At 36.7% G+C, this 21,407-nt stretch overlaps 2 protein-coding genes across 3 annotated transcripts in view; one reads left to right on the forward strand and one right to left on the reverse strand.

The window, feature by feature from the left end:
* The window catches only part of LOC114873934 (furin-like protease 2), a 208,916-nt gene extending 188,744 nt beyond the window's left edge, over positions 1-20,172 (reverse strand). The window contains exons 1-2 of one of the 2 annotated variants that reach the window (XM_029182737.2): positions 19,125-20,172; positions 13,738-14,220 (exon numbers count right to left, since the gene is read on the reverse strand). In XM_029182737.2, the coding sequence (XP_029038570.2) occupies positions 13,738-13,923 (186 nt within the window). In that variant the 5' untranslated portion in view covers positions 13,924-14,220; positions 19,125-20,172. The remainder of the gene's footprint in view (positions 1-13,737; positions 14,221-19,124) is intronic. The other variant, XM_029182738.2, reaches the window with a different exon arrangement.
* Positions 20,173-20,363: 191 nt separating this feature from the next.
* On the forward strand, positions 20,364-21,276 carry LOC114873936 (40S ribosomal protein S17). Its single transcript, XM_029182741.2, has 3 exons — positions 20,364-20,465; positions 20,715-20,866; positions 20,953-21,276. The coding sequence occupies exons 1-3, from the start codon at positions 20,463-20,465 to the stop codon at positions 21,194-21,196; spliced, it is 399 nt and encodes a 132-aa protein (XP_029038574.1). The 5' UTR covers positions 20,364-20,462; the 3' UTR covers positions 21,197-21,276.
* Positions 21,277-21,407: the final 131 nt, after the last annotated feature.

Here is a 21,407-nt window from a genome sequence, read left to right on the forward strand (position 1 = left end):
AAGACGATGGTGCACGTTTCCTCGTCTCTGACATTACGAGAATCCAGCACGTGCAATTTCAAGCGTACCGAGAGAGACTCGAAGCCACCTTTCTTTGACGAGAGTGACAAACGAAATGCACCGGGTAACCAGCCGGCAAAAATAGAAAAACGAAAAAAACAAAAACAAAAGGAAAAGAGAAATAAGAATAAGAACGAAAGATAAAGGAATGAAATGCAAGGAAACACGAATGCGTGGAAAATATTACCCCTTTTGCGATGATTAAACAATATTGGGACTGATGCATATGAAATGGCGAATTCCTGTCGCAAGGAATTCGTGAAAAATTGAAATTGTTACTTCACATCGAGAACTGAACATGTTCTCTTTTACATGTTACTACTATGCTGGTGTGCGATGCCTTTGTTATTATTGAATCTGCAGGTTCATGTTGGCGCCTGAACTTGCATGGGTCAAGAAGTCTATTATTGCAATCCTGACGTCCAAGCTCACACATGATCCTTTTCTTGCATTTATTGAGTCGAGAGAAATTCATTTATTGCCTTCTTGACATCCAAACTCACATGATTCTTCCATTTTATCGATCTGCTCTAGTATACTCTACCTTGATATTCATACTCATATTTCCTAATATTATTGGATCCAGAGATGTCTACCACCTCCACGATTCCTTATTTTATTAAATTTAGGGATTTGTTATCCCAACTAACTCTGATTCTCTTTTAACTTACAGAATTCCATCACTCATTTTATTATGGAGGAAGTTTGGAAGTCGACTGTCAAGAAGAGGACCCACCCTGTCATTCTAGCATTCCAAATCACACCTTCCTTTTTATATTATTCGATTTGGAATGTCTTCTTCTGTGCTATCCTAACATCATGAGAGTACTTTTCTTTTATTGGATCAGTGAAGAAGGATCCTCCATTATTTAAATTCTACCATCCAAAGTCCACACATGATTCCCTAATATTATTATATCCTCCAGCATGCCCTTCTAAACATTCCAACCCTCGCACCATTCATTCTTTCTGTTTTATTGGATCTGGAGGTAGGTTACCAACCCGCAATCCCATCGTCCAGCTGCAACATTTGTACTCGAATATCCTTCTACCTTCTTCTTTTTCACATTTAGTCTTCCTCTCTGTGCTTCCAGTATGTTTCTCTGATTTTTTTCTCTTAGTTGCGTTCACTTTTTATACCCCTGTCACAACCATCTGCTGGTGTTTCCTGATTCTGTTACAGCGATGCTGTTTCCCTCTCTTTTCTCCAATTGGAAAACTCGTTAAATTTTTATTTTTTCTTATTCGCCTCGTGGTCATTATCTTCGGATCAGTTACGCGGTTATCGATCCGTTTTTTTCTTTCCATTCCAAGCGCACATTCCAAATTTTAGAAATTCATGAAAAATCGTCACTCCCAACGGAATTCGAAACTCTTTTCCTCCGTGTGGCAGTCAAAGGCGGTTTACTCTTTATTTCTGAATTATTATTAGAGAAAAGAGTTTCTCTTTCCTTGGTAAATGAAATTTCTGTTTTGAGTATTCCGTAGATTTTGGTCGTTGAAACTGTAAGCGGTCGAAATTTGCATAAAGTGGACTCTGGTTGGTGCTCGTTTGCCAAGTATGGCTTAGGCTTGGAAAGTTCCAAGGATAGAAGTTTCAAAGTATACTATTGGTAGTGTTAGAGACTTGTTAGTGCTAGACTATCATTCGTATGTAAATCGAAGAACTTGCAGAGCAAGCAGATTTGAATAATGTCGGATGATTAGTAACTGTAGAAACCTTCCTGATAAACTGTTAAAATCATTTCATATTTATGCCTTTCTTAAATGTACTTCACACTGTATTTCACGTATACTTAAATTTAAATTTTGTACTTCGTCTATTTCTATGGAATTTGTATCGCAAATTGAAGAAGAAAATTCCCAACACTTGGCACGTGATATCACGTTTATGTGCGGACTATTAATAGAAAAGTAATCGATAAACCTTTAATCAATAATGATTCAGTGTAGATAGAGCTAAGGTTAGCAAAATCGTTCGATCAAACAATTATTTGAAATATGACAGAAGGTTAATTTTGATTGCAAATTATTAATTGAATTTTAATAGTAAAAATTGTGAAGCTCGTTCATTTAATTGCCAAGCTGACATACTACAGTTTTCAAAAATGTAACTACAAAATTCATTAATATTCATAATTAATTAAGTGCGGGGATCTGGTTTAGAAGGTCAACTGGAATCTTGGAATAAATTTAAAACAAATATAAATAAATAATACTAGCAACTTGATTTCTACATACAGAGTGTTCCAAAAAAATTGTTTATTGGAAAATAAATTCTATTAAACAACGAGTCTGACAGGGTCATTAATATGTCTGATGATAGGCAAAGGATATTCAATTTAGATACCTCAAAATAGAAACAACCGCAGACAGCAAAACAATTTATTTATTTTCCTTTTATCTGTTCTCATTAACCTTTGCTTGGCCTACATTTGGCATTACTACTAGTTGAATAAATGATACTCCAAATTACATGCAGCGTTTCCAATAATCACTGTTGGAGTTAAAAATAAGAAAGATTCTACAGCACCAGACTGATATTTCAAAAATATTCTTCGTAAATAATTAAATAACACTCAATTAATTTGTTGAATTCCAAATCACTCAGCTACAAGTAAATACATTCGCATGGAATCGATTAAAAAATTCTGTGTACTTAAATAAATTGTATTCAATTACCTCGTCGAGTGCCAAATCACCGACATCTAAACGTAGACGAAGAGAATTGATTAGAAAGCCGGAAAAATTCAATAAAAGTATACCGAATGGCGAGATAAATTACGCTTTGAAAATGCAGCTGGGTTCGCCGGAAGCTTGACGACGGAAAGAACAAATAAAGAACGAGGAGGGACAGCGAGGAAACGGCTTCTTCCAGAACCTCTCCAGCTAGCAAATTTATTCGAGCCTTGGCACCGATTTTCAACCGCGAGTCAAACCGAGATTATGCCATCGACGTACACCAGACTCTTATGCATATCTAAATCTCCTCTCTCACGGTTGTATTTCCCTTCAAACGTATCCATGTCCCCGTCCCCTGACCTACCGAGCACTCATCCCCTGGCCAAGAATTCAAAAACCATACAACCACCTCACGATTTACGACCGTTAAAAGATAAATCATATTTTTGCCGCGCGAATAAACCATCCGAAGTGTTTTTCAAATGTACAGGATCGTTCAAAAGAAATCACCTTCTATAAATAATTTTTGATTGAATTATTCTCATTGAATCTAATTAGATAATTTCTAATTTTTTGAAATATTTTTTGAAAAATGAAATATATATTCCAAGGATGAAATCAAATTCATTATGGACCTATTTATAAATTCTAGTCAGTTGCTGTAACCAAATTCCAGTTCAGAAGATTTATTACTGCCTCACGGGTTCAATGAATCCTGAATCCTTTTACTTCGACACTGATCTAAAAGATTCTTTTTTAGAGCCATGGTAGAACGTGATGAGAGTTGAAATAACTATATACAGCAAGGTTTAGATCGACCATGTGTTCTTCTTTGAACGAATGTAGGACAGAGAGGATGTTAATCTTGACGCGAGAATCTCATTGACATATAAGCAAATAATTATCATTCTAGAGTGCTTGGATTAATTGGAACGAAGGCTCGAGGGACACGGACAAATAAGAGGGAACGGTATTCCTTTCGAGAGGTTCTTAGATTGTGAAATAACGCCGGATATGTATCTCGATGTGTTAGCCTACCACCTAATCGCCGAGATCTGGCTCAAAGTAATTAGTACTGTCTGATATTGAAATAAACAACAGATGAAACAAAATGGACTTATTTAGTAACGTTATCAAGAGTATTAGCTCCTATTTACTTGTTTGTTAATGAATCGCTTGCAAATTTTGTAGCTTGTAAATTGGAATTTAAACTGTCATTTCTTTTTTTTTAGTATCAATATGTTTTCCTGATCCATTGGATGTACAGTGTCGGGAAAACAGGAAAAAAAATGAATATAAATTACGACACTTGAATTGTTTGAATAACCAAGGTAAATTATGGTAATCTGCGCAAAGAACCGTGTAAAAGTTGCGAAACTCGTCGAGGAACATTCACAAAGGTTTCAGAGACAGCAACAACAGCCGCGACTGAAACAGCAATTTACCAAATTCCGTATACACGCATTTATCCGACGTCACAAGATTGCCCCAACTAGCTAAACTCGGTTACAAATTGCAATGCACAACATCTTGGGTGTCAGATGTATGCCTGGTCATTTAGCAACGAGGTTTTAAGCACGAAGTAAATTTCACGCACCTGTCGTGATAACGACACTTGTCCCTACGATCCGAAAGATATACGATCGTGTTGCAGGTAAACTGCAAACTCAAGAACTTAACTTTAGTGTTAATAGGATTTCGTAAGATTTTCGGATATCTCGTTGTTGAAATAAATCTTTGACCATTTTAATAATTAACACCTGTGCAAACGTGTTAACTGCACAAATCAGACATTGGTGTTAATTTTGTACTGTAACAATATTTTGCAACATTTTAGTACACTCTTGAACAGAAATTTATTTTTAAGTATAAGTTTTTTTTATTTTATTATAGTATACTGCAATACAGAATCTTTTGTTACTTTGAAAAATGTTCCATGATAGAATCTATTGATGTCCTGATACAATACAAATAGAATGAAAGCAAAGAATAAATAAAATAACAAAAGATTCCATAATACAATATAAATTTATAAATATAAATTTCTGTGTGCTTGTTTAACAAGCGAGAAACTGTTAAAGAGAAGATTACTTATTTCAGCAACAGTAGAAACATTTTAGCGATAATAATCACATTTCTATTCGTGTTATTATTATCATTGTTCCTATTGTATTTTAAATCAACTTTTCAGTGATGGAACATTTATCTTCATTATTCATTTCTCTGAGCTACAAATACATTACCACAAAAAAGAGCTTCAAATTATATCACTTTACCGTGATTCAAATCCCGACAAATATAATTAAAAGAGTTATAATTCCATGCCCAAATAATTGAAGATAATTTGAAAAAAATTTTAAAGATTGAATTAAAGCCATGCTGTTCATGATAAAGGATGAACTAATAGAGATGCACAAGTTACGTAAATTTACCTTGCAGAATTACTTCGACATATTTCAGTGTCTTTCATCAGTTGCAGTAATGAATCAATTAAATAGCTAACTCTAGCGCGCGTAGCCATTAACAAGTTAACTATGGTATGGGGCGTTCATTCCTGCCGGGCCATATTTCATTGAAACTTTTGTTACGTGCCAAGAAGATTCCTTCCACTGTTCTTTTTTAATTGATATCTCATTCTTTTCCATAATCATATTTTATGAATAAGCTTTGTTTATTTCAAGTAAATTCCCAAATATAATTTTAAAGAATTAACCCACAGGCGAAAATATGATCACGTTAAAAAAAAATGGAAAACTTAAACGTAAAAATACGAAATTAGATAATTTATAATTAACCTAATTTTTGCCATAGCAATGATAGGGAAATGGGAACTTCTATTTATTCCTAACATAAATTCTTCTAAACAGATGAATTCATAGCGTTACCGTGTTAATTAACATTCAAGATGTTATACGGGGTCGGGTCTTAATTTAAGAAGCTACTCGTCTAGTTGCAACGCGCCGGAGTAAAAACAATCGTACGTGAGGGAGAGAATCTAGCTTGGAAAAAGGCACTCGAGATTTCAAACGTTTCGCCGTTGGATGGATATCCTGGCTTCTTTATTCCGGGTAGTCGCGACTTGAATTATTTACCCAAAGCATAGCCTGCCTTCTCGAGAGTACGCGCAAACAACGAGAAGACGTGTTTCCGCGATCGACTCATGATCCAACCTTTGAAATGGAAGAGAATAGAGAAATGTCCGTGAGAAACGGTCTCGTTTACGGATGCATAGAATTTTCCCTATTCCCTTCGTCTTCTATTTTTTCATTACGAACAACATTTACTACATTCTCTCCGTCTTATTTTATGCCCTCTCTTTTGCAAAATTCAAGTAAAATCTTACAAGTCACAAACAATCCTCGAATTTCTTCTAATCTGTTTTTTCAAATGTCAATTTTGCAATTTTATAAAAAATATATTTCTGTAAAAGAACTTTTCAATCGCACAATCGATTCCAATTAAATTTACTGAATTGTTTATTTAAATATAATATTAAGAAACTTTTGCTTACTTTGAACGGTGGTTTAACAATCAGATCACTCAAGCATTCACAATGGTCGGTATACATACCTGGAAAATAAAAAAGAAAAATTTATTATTTACGACTGTTCATTTATCGTTGCTAAAAACATTATGCATTTTTACCACTCCACATGTGGCTCGATTATTTTATATTTGGATAATGCTACGCGTTTCTGTACCGACATTAAAATGTTACAAGATTACACCATAACATTCATATTAAATGATATACAAGCATGTTATTATACCACGCCACGTTTTACCGTACTGTAATTAAACGGATGTAGGATATTTTTTGTTTGAGAGGAAAACAGAATGCAATGTTACGTAAAAAATTGTTGAAACAATGAAATTTGTCCAGTTATTTATTATTTACTGTTACATTCGCACACGAAAAATGTAAAAGTTTATATAAGAAATTATCTATATATAATTACACAGAAAATGGACTATTAAATAAATGCCTAAAAAAGTGTCTTAAAGCTTGTTTCGAATATTTATTGATATTATAATCAATCAAGAGGTATGTAAACACGCAAGGCCTCGTCAATACTACTTAATAAATTTGTGTGGGTATCTAAACTTGCACCAGTTATCCTTGAAGCAGAAGAAACACCTCTCAAAGTTGGCAAATAAGTGAAATCTCTTCTGAAATTCACAAGCTTAAGATGAAAATTCGGAATCACAAATATCGTATACTTGCGTAAACTTTCTCAGACAGTTAATAATCCAGTATATCTCAGAAAAACAAAGAATCAAAAATTATCCTCCAACTGGTGCAGCATTGATTTAGACCTGTTTCTGTATTCTGCTTTCTTCTCCCACGGATTAATGTAACCGTAAGAAAACTAATGGGCAACATTTGTGTGGTCTTCTGAATTTCGTATGCATCCGGTGCAAATCTCTTGCATGCATGGAAAACGTAATCATGAGACATTACTCATATCCTTAATTTCACGAACCTACTTTGCTATTCTCTCGAGTACATGATACATCAGCTGCTTAAAAAAGCGAAATGAAAAATGAGAAATAAACTTTGAATCCTAATGAAAATTTAACCCCATTTAACCCCAGCCTTCGTACAGTCACTAAAAATTTCCTTGCATACAAATTATAATTTCCAAGATGATTACAAATTAAATTGCCATTTTCCCTGTGAAATTCATCTCTACCTAAAGTACTGAAAATGAATTGTTAACATATGTAAAACAACTGGAAATTAAACAAGACATAATAAGAGCCTAATAAATCATCCAAAGTATAATAAACGACGAATGAAAAATGCTTACATTAACACGAAACAAGAATGAAATAAAAAGGGTGCTGGTAGTCGGACAGAGTAGAACGAGGAAGAAGCAAAAGAATGCGAAACAAGACAGAAAAACAAGGAGAAACGAGACAGAACAAAAGCAGGAAGATAAGCTGGGAAAGGAAAACAGGAAGAACAGAAATATCAAGAGAAACTGGCGATCAGACGGAACGGGAAAAGTAGAACGAGAAACAGGAAGTGAAAAGAAGGGATCGGAACAGAAATCGAGAGTAGTAAAGAGAGTGGAAGAGAACAAAGGGAAAGTAGCAATGAGGGATGGAAAGAGATAGAGATACCAGTATGTTCTCCATTGGGTTTTGTTTCTCTGTTCCAACCAGCAACGGAGGATTAAATCCCGTTCACACTAACGACTACTATCGTAGGAACACAATTTACAACATGGTTCAATAGGGAAGGAAGATTGTCGTCTTTTGAGCACAGGGTAGATTCACATGTTGATAATATTAAATAATCAAAAAAATAAAAAATAAATTTTTTAAATTAATGGATACTAAGTGATCGACAAATTGCAAAAGTACCATTTTTTTTTAAATTATAACTAGAGCAAGATTAATTCTTTAGAAATAATCTTGAAGACCTGTAATAACAAGAACGAAGAATGTAATAACAGGTATTCTGAACTGGGCCTTATACTCAAACATGACCGTATCTGTACCCTTTCCCTCGGTGTACCAACAACGGTATATCTCTGGTAAACGGGTTCTGTTGGTCCCGAGGTTACCAACATATACGGGGTCCGTTCACGCAACTGAACGGACCTCGACAGAACCGCGTGACGGGGCAGTCTCTTTGTTTCAGTACGACTTGTGATCGATGCAAAAACTTTTGTTCAATTGCCTGCTGACGTTGGACAAGGTAACGGGATTTACAACTTGTCTCCTTTAAAGTAGTTCCAGAGTTCGAGTACTGAATCAAACGGAAATGATACTATCCATCTTTGGTCCCATTGTTATTGATTCTTGGAATTGACATTTGCTCAAGACACTTGAAATTGTTTAAAGTATAGAAGATGTATGGTAGACCGTTCTGAATCAGCAATTGATTCATTTGTTATTTATGTATTTAAAAGAAAAAAGATTCTACACGTATGTACACCTGAGATACGAGACACATTTTAAGTCAACACCATTCAATAATAATAAAATTTTTTCCTTTCATCTTTAGGTTTTAAGGTGGATAATTGTTATGTTTCTTAAAAAATGAAGAGAAATAATTTTATTATCTTTGAAATGCATTATTTTAAACCACCGACATAATTTCAATGTCCAGAACAAATCCTGTTCTAAATTTATAAGCAAACAGATGTTGACGTAACCAAATAATAATTAAATTACCTAACATGTTATAATCAAACGATGCATTATTATCGGAACAAGTATTACGTTCGTTAAATTATGTAGAGGCATTAACGCGTATGCATCATAGATTGTTAAAATCAAACTTTGTACCGAGATAGAATTACTGCTAAAACCTGTTTGTAACGAATAACGAAAGAATTAACGATGCGGTAGATAATTGTAAGATTGTCTGCCGTTTCATTCGTATTCAAGATAATTAAACAAAAGGAACAAGTTGCACGTGTTATCATCATTTACGTAATGATTACATTGACAAATGTTTACATTATAATTCATGAATGAATGAATGAATGAATACGATTGGAACAAGTGTTTCGTCGATTTACCTGTAAAATATTTTTTCACAAAGCAATCGTTGCAAGAAGAAATATTTATGGAAATTTGAAGCAGAGTTTTGAAAAGAAACCAGTATACAATCTACAGTGGAAAATTACAAATTGAAAAAAGGTAAGAGGCAATAAGATAAAAAGTTAAACAACAAATTAAAAATAAGTTTCTGTTTGTTTGAAATGGTAGATACCAGATTATTAACATTGCTGTTGATTTGCTTCGTAAGTTATTCGAACAGTTTTCTGATCGGACCCGTTGTATAACGCAACACTATGATTTTATACTGGAAAGCGTAACGCCATTATTTTTAACTCGATCGCGTGATTTCATGATATTACGAGTGTATGCGTACACAGGCACACGCAGCAGCAAGTGTTAACATGATACTTCACTTAAAAGCCTGTAAATTGGCGCACACGTGGCGATAATGTCCACGATCACCACCAGAGGGACATTTGTGACACCTACACCCATGTACTTTCTCACTAGTCTTCGGCAAACTACCCATTCGTAAACAGGAGGATTTTATAAAACCCCAGAAAAGTGGTGGAATTTTTATTTTATAGTAAGGCACACATACTCATTAGCAGTCAACTGGATTTCATTAATAGAGAGAATCCCAATTTTAATATAATTTTATATTTCATATCATTTTCTAAATTTTAAACTAAAGCTATCTTTTTTCAAATATTTCAAAATGTAATTTTTGAACTGAGATATACCGTTCTTTGACTCATCAATTGAATTATGTGAACATCAGTCCCTCTTACATATGCGAATAAGCAATAGCGGATAGGGGAGTTAGTCGACCCCTATTATTCACACATGCTCCTACATTCCACTCTTCCGCCTAAGTAATCAATGAAAGTATAGCTATATCACACGAACAAACCATGAAGAATACCATTGACTCTCTATAATTCCTCGCTTTTTAAAAAAACCTACCCCCAAAGCCTCAAAGGCGTGAAATTATCGAGTGGCTACTGTATCCTTCGACTACTGTATATAATTTTGGTCCATGGCATTGCCATTGATATTATGTTTAATTACATTTATTACTTTCTAAAATTATATAACAGCTGTCGCAGAAATATCAAGGTGTTCGAACGATGCCTTGTGGCAGTTTCTTGCAACATTCCTTAACCTGGACGAAATACTTTCTATTCCTTCCTTCTTATCTTTTTTCTGTAACACTCCTGTCATGATTAAGAATTAAATAACTATTAGATAAATATGTTACAATAATATGAAACTTTTTGGGATCGACAGGAAGAAGAGGTAAGATGCAACGTTTCCGCCTATGGTACCTTTAAACGTTCGAACTTAATTCGAAGGAAATAGAAATGGGGATTGAACAGGAACGATGGAAAAGGGAGGGCTGTTAGAGCCAAGGAGAAAGCAAGATATTTCCGCGCGAAAACGTCAGAACAGAAGCGAGCGGCGCGGAAGGAAACTGATTTTCCTCGGTCCGTCGAGGTGAAACGATTCGCAGAAATTGTGGAGGAGGCATAAATCCGACAAGCACGCTTTTATGCAAGGGCATTCTGAACATCTTCCTCGCGGTCCCCGATGTTTTTCCTACACACGACGGGAATAAAAATATTCCTCGACCAACCGAGTCAATTCCCCGTGAACTTTGACCCGTTCGACGCTTTCGACTAGAAAATAGGAAGCTCCAATTTCTTCCTTTTCACCAGTTGCATAAAATACAAATATAGAGGATTTTTTATCAGACTTAATTGGAAAACTTATTCTAAAATAAAGTTCAGCCAAATATTTGGGAATGAAATGACGAAAAACAATAACGTTTTAAGATATTCCCGTCGTTGTTCTACCCCGTTCTTGTTATTCGTATCGGGTTCCCTAATCCCAAAGTAACAGGAATCGAGTTTCATAATCCGTGAGTTGTTTATATCGGATTCCATGACCGCGGGGTTGTTGCCATTAAATCCTATAACACCGGGTCGTACGTATATCCGTTTGCAAGATTCTTGGGGTCGTTGCTGTCGTATCCCACGACCCGCGGGGTTACCTTCTATCGTTCGAGTACACAAAGTGTAGCGAGATCAAAAATATCGACGAAAAGGTATGCGGAGGTGGATGTAGCCGGGCTGCACCCACACCCTTGGCCACGTGAGAAACGCCAAAGGAACTGTGCAAGAAATCCTTTCTCCGTACGCGACCTCGATTTAATATCGTGCTGAAGGAACTTTTCTTAAGTGCACGTTGCCAGACTGCTCTGATTGCTCGGTATGACGTCGATTATCTCAATACCGGTTACCAAAAGGACCGATTAATTATCAAAACACAGAATGAGTCACGCATTTAACCCTGTTCTTGCGAGTTCACTTTCAGACACTCGAAACAAATTATTTTAAGGCGTGAAAATGTTTTTAAGTCTTAAAATAATTTACTTCTAAAAATTGGAATAAATATATTCAGTGGCTGTAACTGCTCCAATATACCAGAAATTTTAATACATATCATTAATTAAATCCTAATTTAAAATTATCTGAACAAATGATTACATTTGCCATAAAATAAAACAGGTGAAAAAGTTTTATCCCCTAACGCATCCACTATTCCTGAAACACCTGTTTCGCTTTTCCCGTTTCTTTCTCGCGTTCGCTCTTTTATTCATTGATTCTCGATTCTCCCGCATTTGTGGCAAGTTTGTGGCCCAGAATCGTATAAAACGTAGATATACAGCGCAAACAGGAAACAGAGCTTAACCTGGGCATCATCCCTCGCTAAGATACAACCGTTAGTACTCGTTGTTGGAAAAACATAACTCTAGCCGGAGAGAGAAGAATGGAAACTCGGGGAAACGACGCGGGAAAATGCCGGCATACTGTACTTTTACGAGGTGGTAAGGAAACGAAGCGTCGATAAACCTTTTATCAAACATTTTTCGAAAACGCCAAGTTTTATTATAAAAATTGTAGTTAAGAATAAAAATATTATTATAATATCAATACCTTAAGAGCGTTTTATTCAGCATTTAATACGCTTTTGAATGACTACAGTCTCCATATAAAAAGCTGAAGATAACATTCATGCCTCGATAAAAACTAGGAGGAAACTAATTTTTATACCCGGTTGATGAAATATTAAAATTTAATAGAGAGACGCGGTCGGAATTAATCAGAAATAGAATGGAGTAACCAAATGAATATGTAGCAACGAGAAATTCTAAAGGCACTGATAAATGGACGAAGATAGCATATCGGATGCAATTCATGACCGGTAAACGTAATTCCGTCGGTGTTTTTTTCATTTCTCGCCGCGGCATATAACAAGGGTTGCAAATTAGCGAGAGGAACGAAATATCTCCCTTGATAGTTGACAACACGATGAAATTTCCGTGCACGCGACCGAATGAAAACGGCAGGACGAGGAGCGAGCTACTGCATAAAAATACAACCGCAAACGAACGGACAACGATAGAATCCGCCAAGATCACAAAAGCTACGGTATCGCGTATGCAGATGATGAAACGTCCATAGAAAAACTAGCCACGATTTATAGCTCTATGATTATGATACTTTTTAGCTTATGGTTCGAACAACTGTAATAATTATTTGAATCTGCGCAAAACCAACCTTGTTGAATTTAGATCGTCAGTTGAGGTGACTGTACTATTTGTGATTTAAATTAGTGGATCAGAGCCAAGTTGAAATTAAAATTTAATTATGCAGTCAAATAGTACGAACTTCCTTTTTTGGAACACTCTGTGTATGAAAGGAAAACAAGAGATATAATTTATCGTTTTTTATTTTCATATGCGAAATGTTCCAAAAAAAGATTATCTAATCTAAAAATCAAGTATGCTCCAGTTCTCCGAAGTAGAATCTCCAATGTGTGATTGAATACAATTTTATCCGTAACACGTGTTAAATTACAAGCGGGCTGAACTCGAAAATCAGTTACCCATCATCGAAACTATGTCAATTCAAAGCAATCCCCGTAAAAGTTTTATAATGGATTTTGATCGGCGATCGATAAGCAGGTACCTACAATTGAGTTGAACGTGCACGAAGACCGTATTCAAATTACGTGCTTAATTGAGAACTGTTTGGTAGAAGTGACTTGGGCGCGATGGTGAAGATAAAAGCTCTTTAAATGCTCAATTAATAGTGCTCTTAATTAACGCGAGTATGTACACTATCGCTCAAAAGTATCCGGATAGTAATTAAATCACAAACTTGTACAAATTTTCAAACACCTATCCATTTTAGTAGGATAGTTATCGTTAACCATTTTTCTACCTTTAATTAATATGTTTTTAATAATGTGATTAATTTAACTGAAGAATAATTTACCCACGATTATTCTTATTATTTTCGTTCATCTGTTTGCTGAATAATTCTTGAAAATTTGTACTCAGTAATTGTGGAATTTCTATTTTAACTATGCGGTATGGTTTAAAATAAATTGGGAGGAATCATCGCTCACCTGTCCGTAGTTGTCGAACCCGTGTCTGTCGGCGATCTCGGATGCAGCGTCCAGACCATCCGGCACATGGACCGCAAACTGATTGGTGTAAATCGGCGATGATCGTGATCGTGGTTCGGCTTTTGACTTCACTAAGGCACCGATCAGCAACACCAACACGCACAACGTGCTCGTTTGGACGATCATCTCGTTGACGATCAAATAGGACGATAAAAGAGAGACAAATACTTAAACACCGATGTTCACCGTTCGCGATCAAACACAAACGATAAGAATACAACGACAGAAACACGATTTTTCATTAATTTAATTATTTTCGAACATCGCCGTGAACTTCTCGACGCGTCGGACGACGAGAAGAAGGAACAAGGATACTGTGTTACGTTTAAAACAAAAATACGATTAATTGAAACGCGACGCGACACACTGTGTTTGATCACTTTGATCACACTGACCGATCATCGACTCTTCTGATGGATGTATCTGTAATTAAAACGAAAGAGGAAAAATTAAAAATGCTGATGTTACTTGGCGGACATTCTGGTCACGATACCGAAAGGATGTTGATAGATTCCTTGCGGTATGCTGATATTAATTATCGCTTAGTGGACTTTCCAAATCTGCCGGATACTTGACTTATTAACATTTTTATGGTTTATAAATTATAATGCAGAATGATTCCACTTGGACAGAATATTCTAAGAAAGAGTGTTAATTAAATTTTTATTTCTCAATTTTTGGAACAATTTATTGCGACGCTAATAGAATGATAACAAATGTTTGTCGTAGACTAAACATATGATGCTTTTTAAATTCATTGTGTGTTATTTAAATTGGCTAGAAGGGCGAATTTATGTGCCGTTTCGTTTTAAGGAATAAGCCTCTTTCTCGGTGCTGTCCTATTTATCATACCAAAGGATTTTAGTGAGTCTTAAAGTACGAAGAATGGGTCTTGCTGTTATTTTTGGTAACCTTGAAGAAGATAACGTACGATATCTTACTTCGCCAACAATGAATACCAAATATTCTTCGACGTAATAAGTATCAAAACAGGCTAAAAATAAGACACGTTGAAAATTCGAATGATCGAAGGGAAAAATTGGAAAAAGAAAGGTTCGAATTTTCTCCCATACAATCGTTATCGACTACTGGAACTTGCTGAGCTCGAATTGGATAGAAACAATTACACAGAAAATTACGAGAAAATGCCAATTCGAGAAGTTGAAAAATCTTTTCCCTTGTATTTTCTTCGTGTCAAGCCCTGCGTAACCCAGATCAGGAAACTTGATAAAATCAAAAAACACCCATGCTGTTCTTCGCTTCTTTCTCGCGCCACGTACAGAGGAGAGCGTGCTTCGAAGGATTTCGAAAACTGAATTAAAGCTCGTCGATAGAAGTCACTCTGTTCGAGAGACCTTAGCAGAATTGTAACCCAGAGACAAGGGGTCAGAAATGTAACGTCCAAGCTATTGTGTTCGAGGGGATAGAAAAAATATTAGGGCAATTTACAAAAGTGTCTGGAAGTACATAAGCACGTCTCGACTTTTATAGACTTAATTTCATACGTTGAAAGAATAACTTTTCAAAGGAACAGTGTAAAATTTAGAAAATGAAAATAATATGAAATACAAAATTGAATTAAAATCCGCCGCCCGAGGGTTACAACCCTTTCACTAAGGGATGTTTATTGAAAGGGGGTTAAAAGCGACATCTGTTAATTGCTTTAAGAATTAATATGGCCGATAAGGCTGCGACTGTTCTGAACGAATGAGAAAGAGATAAGGAAAGGCGACAAAGATTTCAAGAAGAAATAAAGAGAACTTTTACAACACAGTATATCGGCGTTAATTTCCTTCCCCTTTTCACGCAATTACCAAGGTTCCATTATTTTCGGACAATCTGTAGGGTACATCGTTGGACGTGGATGAACGGGTTACCGTTGAGGAACCGATGAACTGGTAGACACTTATATAAATAGTAGAATTGATCGGAATCGAGATTGCTAAGGTCCAAATTTGACAGAACTATAGTCGAATTCGTTAGCGGAGCGAAGGAAATATCGTTGGGTACGGTCGATGATCTAATTTCACTCGCAAACTATCCAAGCGAATATACATATATTCGCGGATAGTTCGGCAAGTAGTAGTAAGCTGCGAGTCGCAGACAAGAGGAGAAGTCGATATACCTGGTCGTATTGTCGATAGTTACCGCGAAACGAGCGAAAGGCCGATCGAGTTCTACGACTGGCTTCGAGTTAACTGGATCCGCTCGCGAAATTGCTATTGCTATTGCTATTGCGAGCAACAGTTTAACAGGCAAATTGAAGTGACGCGTGAAAGATGTGTGTTTCCGGTACCCTTTTCGCTCTTGCATCAATTTTCCCTTACCATCCATTTCCATTAATCGTTTTGTAAGGAAAAAAGAAACTTTCAGACAAATAGACAGATCATTAACTGACTGTTAATTAAGTACCGATGTTGACTATCCAAGACTCTGGTCGTGCTTGTAACGTAATCGCGTTTGGAATCATTAGCTGAGACTACGTCCGAGTTGGGTTACACTATATCGCATTGCTTCGAGAGATTACCCTAATGCTCATCCTTATTGACCTGCGAGGTCATCGTGTTTAAAATCATTGCTCGAGTTAGGTTACAGTGTATCACATTATACTGAGAGACTGTCTAATCATCCTTACTTGTAATACCAAGATATAATATCATCCTCGCTCGTTACATCATCGCGTTAACAATCATTGGCTGAGTTAGGTTGCAATTTATCGCATTACCACGAAAGATTGCCCCAATGTTTGCTCTTACTGACCCACAACATCATATTCGCAATCATTGCCAGACACTGTAACCGAGCCTCTCTGCCCCCCGGGCAACGATGCATACCCATGAGGAACAGCGATCGAACATACCCGTCGTATAACATTATCTAACGAGTAATCGGATCGGTGACAAGCCCTAGAGTTACAGATGTCGTGGATGACGTCAGAATAGGGATATATTTAACCGATGAAATGCCAATCTGTGGCACAAAGTCGTCAACATTTGCCCTAAAATCTTTCCAACACATGCAATTATCCTTCTCCTAGGTCTTCCTCGAGGAATCCTCCAATTACAAGGCAGAAAACATAATGAACTCTGTACGATGTAGGCACCCGGTGATCGAATGAAACGCGATTCGATTGTAATTACCCGCGGGAACGTGGAAGTTTGTCGCGTGAAATAAGCCACGAGGAACAGCTGCACGATATTTCTGTTCTAATTACGGAACAAGTTCGAGTAATTTAGCCGACGTCCATCAGCAAAGAAGAAGAAAAAGAAAAGAAAAACGTTACCTCGATAAGACGTATCTGATTTGAACGCTCGGTTGGCTAACTTCGAGCCACACACCGAAATTACCGGGGGATTAAGGTGAAAATTGTAACACACAACCGCGCGATCCGTGTGCACCGCTACCTGTTTCGTTAAACGATGGGTTGTGTGCTTTTTCTTTCCATAAAAAGGAAAAAGAACACGATGCTTGATAAGACGCTTCCACCATGACGATAAACTTCCAGGTACTGAAGTTGCTTGATATGAATTTATGGAGTAGGCTAAACGTGCAAGAAATTAGGTACCAACTGACACGATGAAGTATGACGCGAGGTAACATGGACAAAATATCGAAGAAACTTTTTTTTACAGTTGCAAATGACGAGGTACAATGAATTTTCACACCTTCCCCGGAAAAAATGATGGTATCGAGTTTGTTTGGAAGGTCAATCGCGATTGTATTTGCTTTTCAAGATAGAGAAAGTTGATAAAAAAAAATGCCAACTTCCTCTATTGTGATTTTTATCTCAAGTGCAACGAGGCTAATACGATATGCCGGTTATCTTCTCACGGAAGTATTCAGTTCTTATAATGGATACTATGACTCATTATGTTGCATTTATAAATGCCTTTGAATCGTTGGACAACGGAGTCTGGATCAATCGAGATACGAATTCGCAAAACATATATACATGGGTATTAATTAAATTATAAAGAGTTGATTTAAATTATTATTATAATTTTGAGAAAATCAGTGTAACATTTAGAAAATAAAAATAATATGAAATAGAAAATTAGATTAAAATTGGGGCTCTCTCCATGGTCCGCCGTCCAAAAAATAATAAAATCAAATAATTAATTAATTTCCCTCTTTTAATTCTTTAAAAATAAATCTTCTTCAATGATTAATGTAATTAAAAAGTACAATGAATATTAAATAATAAACTGAGAGACATTTCACATGAAAATGTGAAATTATACAATCCCCAATTTATTGCACAAACCATATTCGAGACTAGTTGCACTTGATTCGTAACCTTTGCGAAAACTCGTTTCCTTACCAAACTAGGAAAAATAAACCAACATACCTAATTAAACACAGACTATTATAACACAGCTGCTAATGAAACACCTTCAGACGTACATATGTACCATTGCAAACACGAACTCGTACTCTCGTCGTTTCGGTAAACACACTTCTGTTTCAAAACTAACGGAGCATCTGGATGATACCGCGCGTAAACAGGGTTGACAACTCGTTCGAACCGGAACCGGGTTTGAATGTTTTCTTTTCCTGGTTGTTGCAATCATTGAATTCCTGACGACGACCTTAGCGAGCGAAAGAAATGGAGCGAAATTGGTGGGAAAAACGGTGGCTACGTGTTCAGTGAACGAATCGCGATACCGTAATTAGTTTCGGATGAAAAAAGAGCGTTAATCGGGGTTAAAAGGTTTTTCAAACCCGCATGATTAGAACGTGACAACGGAGGGGGGATATATTTCTTCGAGGACGCTTCTAGCATACGATATACGCGACACGCACATCGGCCGATGATTTTTCGCACGCCTGCCTGTGCCGAATAAACGCGGCCACGACTACGTGAAACGCCAACGCCGACCGCTATTGCTTTCACAGCATTTTTTCCCCCTACGCTGCAAAGCGACGCGTGCAACGCGTACGTACGCGAATTGCGGTTAGCTTGTATTTTCGACGAAAGTGAAAGAACAGAGATCAACGACTCCTGACCGAGGAGAAATTCACCAAAGAACATCGGGCGTTGGAATGATTTTAGTCAATGCTCCGATCCACGAAAGAAAGAAGGGAAAAAGAGGAATATGGAGAAGTTTCGCGAAGAGAAAGTTGCTGTTACACGAGGACGCAACGGTGTCAGCTGACGGAAACAAAGGCCGCGAGAGGCGTGCAATCGGTCATCGGAGAGGACGGTCCAATACGGAATAACAGCAGAGACACAACAGTCGATATAAAAGTGACAGGAGGTTAACCATGAATAACGCGACATCGATGACTTTATTGTCCGTTAAATGAATTAAATGATGCAGACTTACCTGTTTTGGTAGAACCGTGCGGTGATACAGCTTCCCTCCAGCGGTCTAACCTTGCTTTTTCAACACGAAATGTCACCGATCTTTTTGGCACAACGATACACGAACGAACGAAACTATGTTTTGGCAGCGGTTCGCGGCATGTTCTTCCGGCACGAAATTTTTCAACTAAGCTAAACGTACGTTGACATGAGAAAACACGACGGCACCCACGCACTACACGAAGTAAGTTGTCAGAAGAAACGGAGCCGAACTTTCGAACCGACCTACCGATCGCTCCAACCACTACAGGCCAAGTGTAGCACCGCACTGACTGCTCTCGCCGTTCACCAAGGCGATAAACAAACTCGTCGCCTCTCCCTCGTGAATCTACTCTTCCTTCTCACCGTTTCGCGTCCTTCTTCCATCCAACGGTCGACTGTCTTGTTCTCACGGACTATCGCGCGGTAGTGAACGAAACTCCTCGCTCTCTCTTTCTCACGCCTTAGCGCCGGCGATATGATATGATCTCACTCACGTTATCCTCTCTCCGTTATTCTAACGTTATGCGTCCTTGTCGCGCAGGCTCGCTCTCTCTTCCCCTTCGCCAATTTAAAGCCCAGTGCTGCCACCACCACATACTCCCCCCCTCAACTCCAAAGCGGACGACTCGTACCTTGTCACCTAGCGTTTCGAATTTTCTGATATTTTACGCACCCTCTGTCAATGCTGAACGATGCCTCGTAATTGGCAGCACTTACACTACTCAGGAAACTGAATGTCACTCGCGAGCAAGATAACTGGAGTCCATTTAAACTTACTCCATGACGCGACAACACAACGTACGACATGTTTTGAGCCACTGACGTTCTATACTAACTCCGTCGATATTTTAGTGGCGGCACCTACTGAAATCGATTTGAAAACTCTAGTGTTTTTTACATTTATTTTTGTTAACTAATATTTGTACTTATTTACTTAATCGATGTTTAATATCGTTATGAGCATTTTAGTGAACGATTAAATATTTATGCTTGCAACAACTGGTTAAATTTCCTGCATTATCGTCAGTGGAATTTCTTGCAGGTATGTACCATTGCAATTAAATTTTAATAACGAATTACATTTTAGTTTTACTATTTTCATTCATGAATTTAATTTTAAGTTCAACGTGTATACTTTCATGTTTTAATTTTTTCCGCTTACCACCTGTAAATAAATAACTGAATAGAAATTTTAGATGTCTCCAATGTCGCAATTTATCTAAAAGACTTTCTATAGGGCCGCTCCTGGTGATAGTTCAGGTGGCGGTAGTATCTTTCGGCCATTTTGTTGCGTGTCTTTTCCGGAATACCAGGCATCATGGTACGTATGTTTTAATATTTCTTAATAAAAATCAAAAAAGATATCAGTAATCCGTTATTAAACGTAAAAATTAATTATTTACCAATATATTATCAAATATTGTAAACCTAAAAGTGTATATATTCATTATGTAAATGTGTGATGAATGTTCATTTTTGTGATTATAGTAATTAAGGTTATGTGAAAATATTTCTAGCATTTCTGAATATCTTTTTGATTAAAGATTAATGTAATTATTTATGATTTCAGAGTCGTGTCAGGACAAAGACGGTCAAAAAGGCCGCAAAGCTTATTATCGAGAAATATTACACTCGATTGACGATGGATTTCCATACAAATAAAAGGATATGCGAAGAAATCGCAATTATTCCTAGCAAATCTTTAAGAAATAAAATTGCTGGGTATGTATTTATAGGTTAATTGTTTGTAAACCTTAAAGTTTTCGTGTCAGTAATATAATTTATTTATTTTTTGATTCGTCGAATAGATTTGTTACGCATTTAATGAAACGTCTCCGACACAGTCAAGTGCGAGGTATTTCCATTAAATTGCAAGAAGAAGAGAGGGAACGCAGAGACAACTATGTTCCTGAAGTGTCTGCTTTAGAGCATGACATTATTGAGGTTGATCCAGAAACCAAGGAAATGTTACAAATGCTTGGATTTAATAACATTCCTGGATTACAGCTCACACAATCTCAGTTACCACCGTATAACAACAGACGTTCTTAAAACTTTATCCTTTATATTAAATAAGATTGTTGGTTGTGCATTTTTTAATAAAATTGCAAACTAACATTCTAAAAAAACAATTATATTTTTATACTAATTCCAGTGTATGAAGTTGATCCTGTATGATTGTACCAGTCTTCCATCCATATTGATTTCCACAAGGTAAGCCTCAAAGTAATTCAGAGCAGTTTCCTTTACAAAAAACGTAATT

Source organism: Osmia bicornis, chromosome 11 (assembly GCF_907164935.1).
Source record: "Osmia bicornis bicornis chromosome 11, iOsmBic2.1, whole genome shotgun sequence".
In the NCBI taxonomy this organism is placed as follows: domain Eukaryota; kingdom Metazoa; phylum Arthropoda; class Insecta; order Hymenoptera; family Megachilidae; genus Osmia; species Osmia bicornis.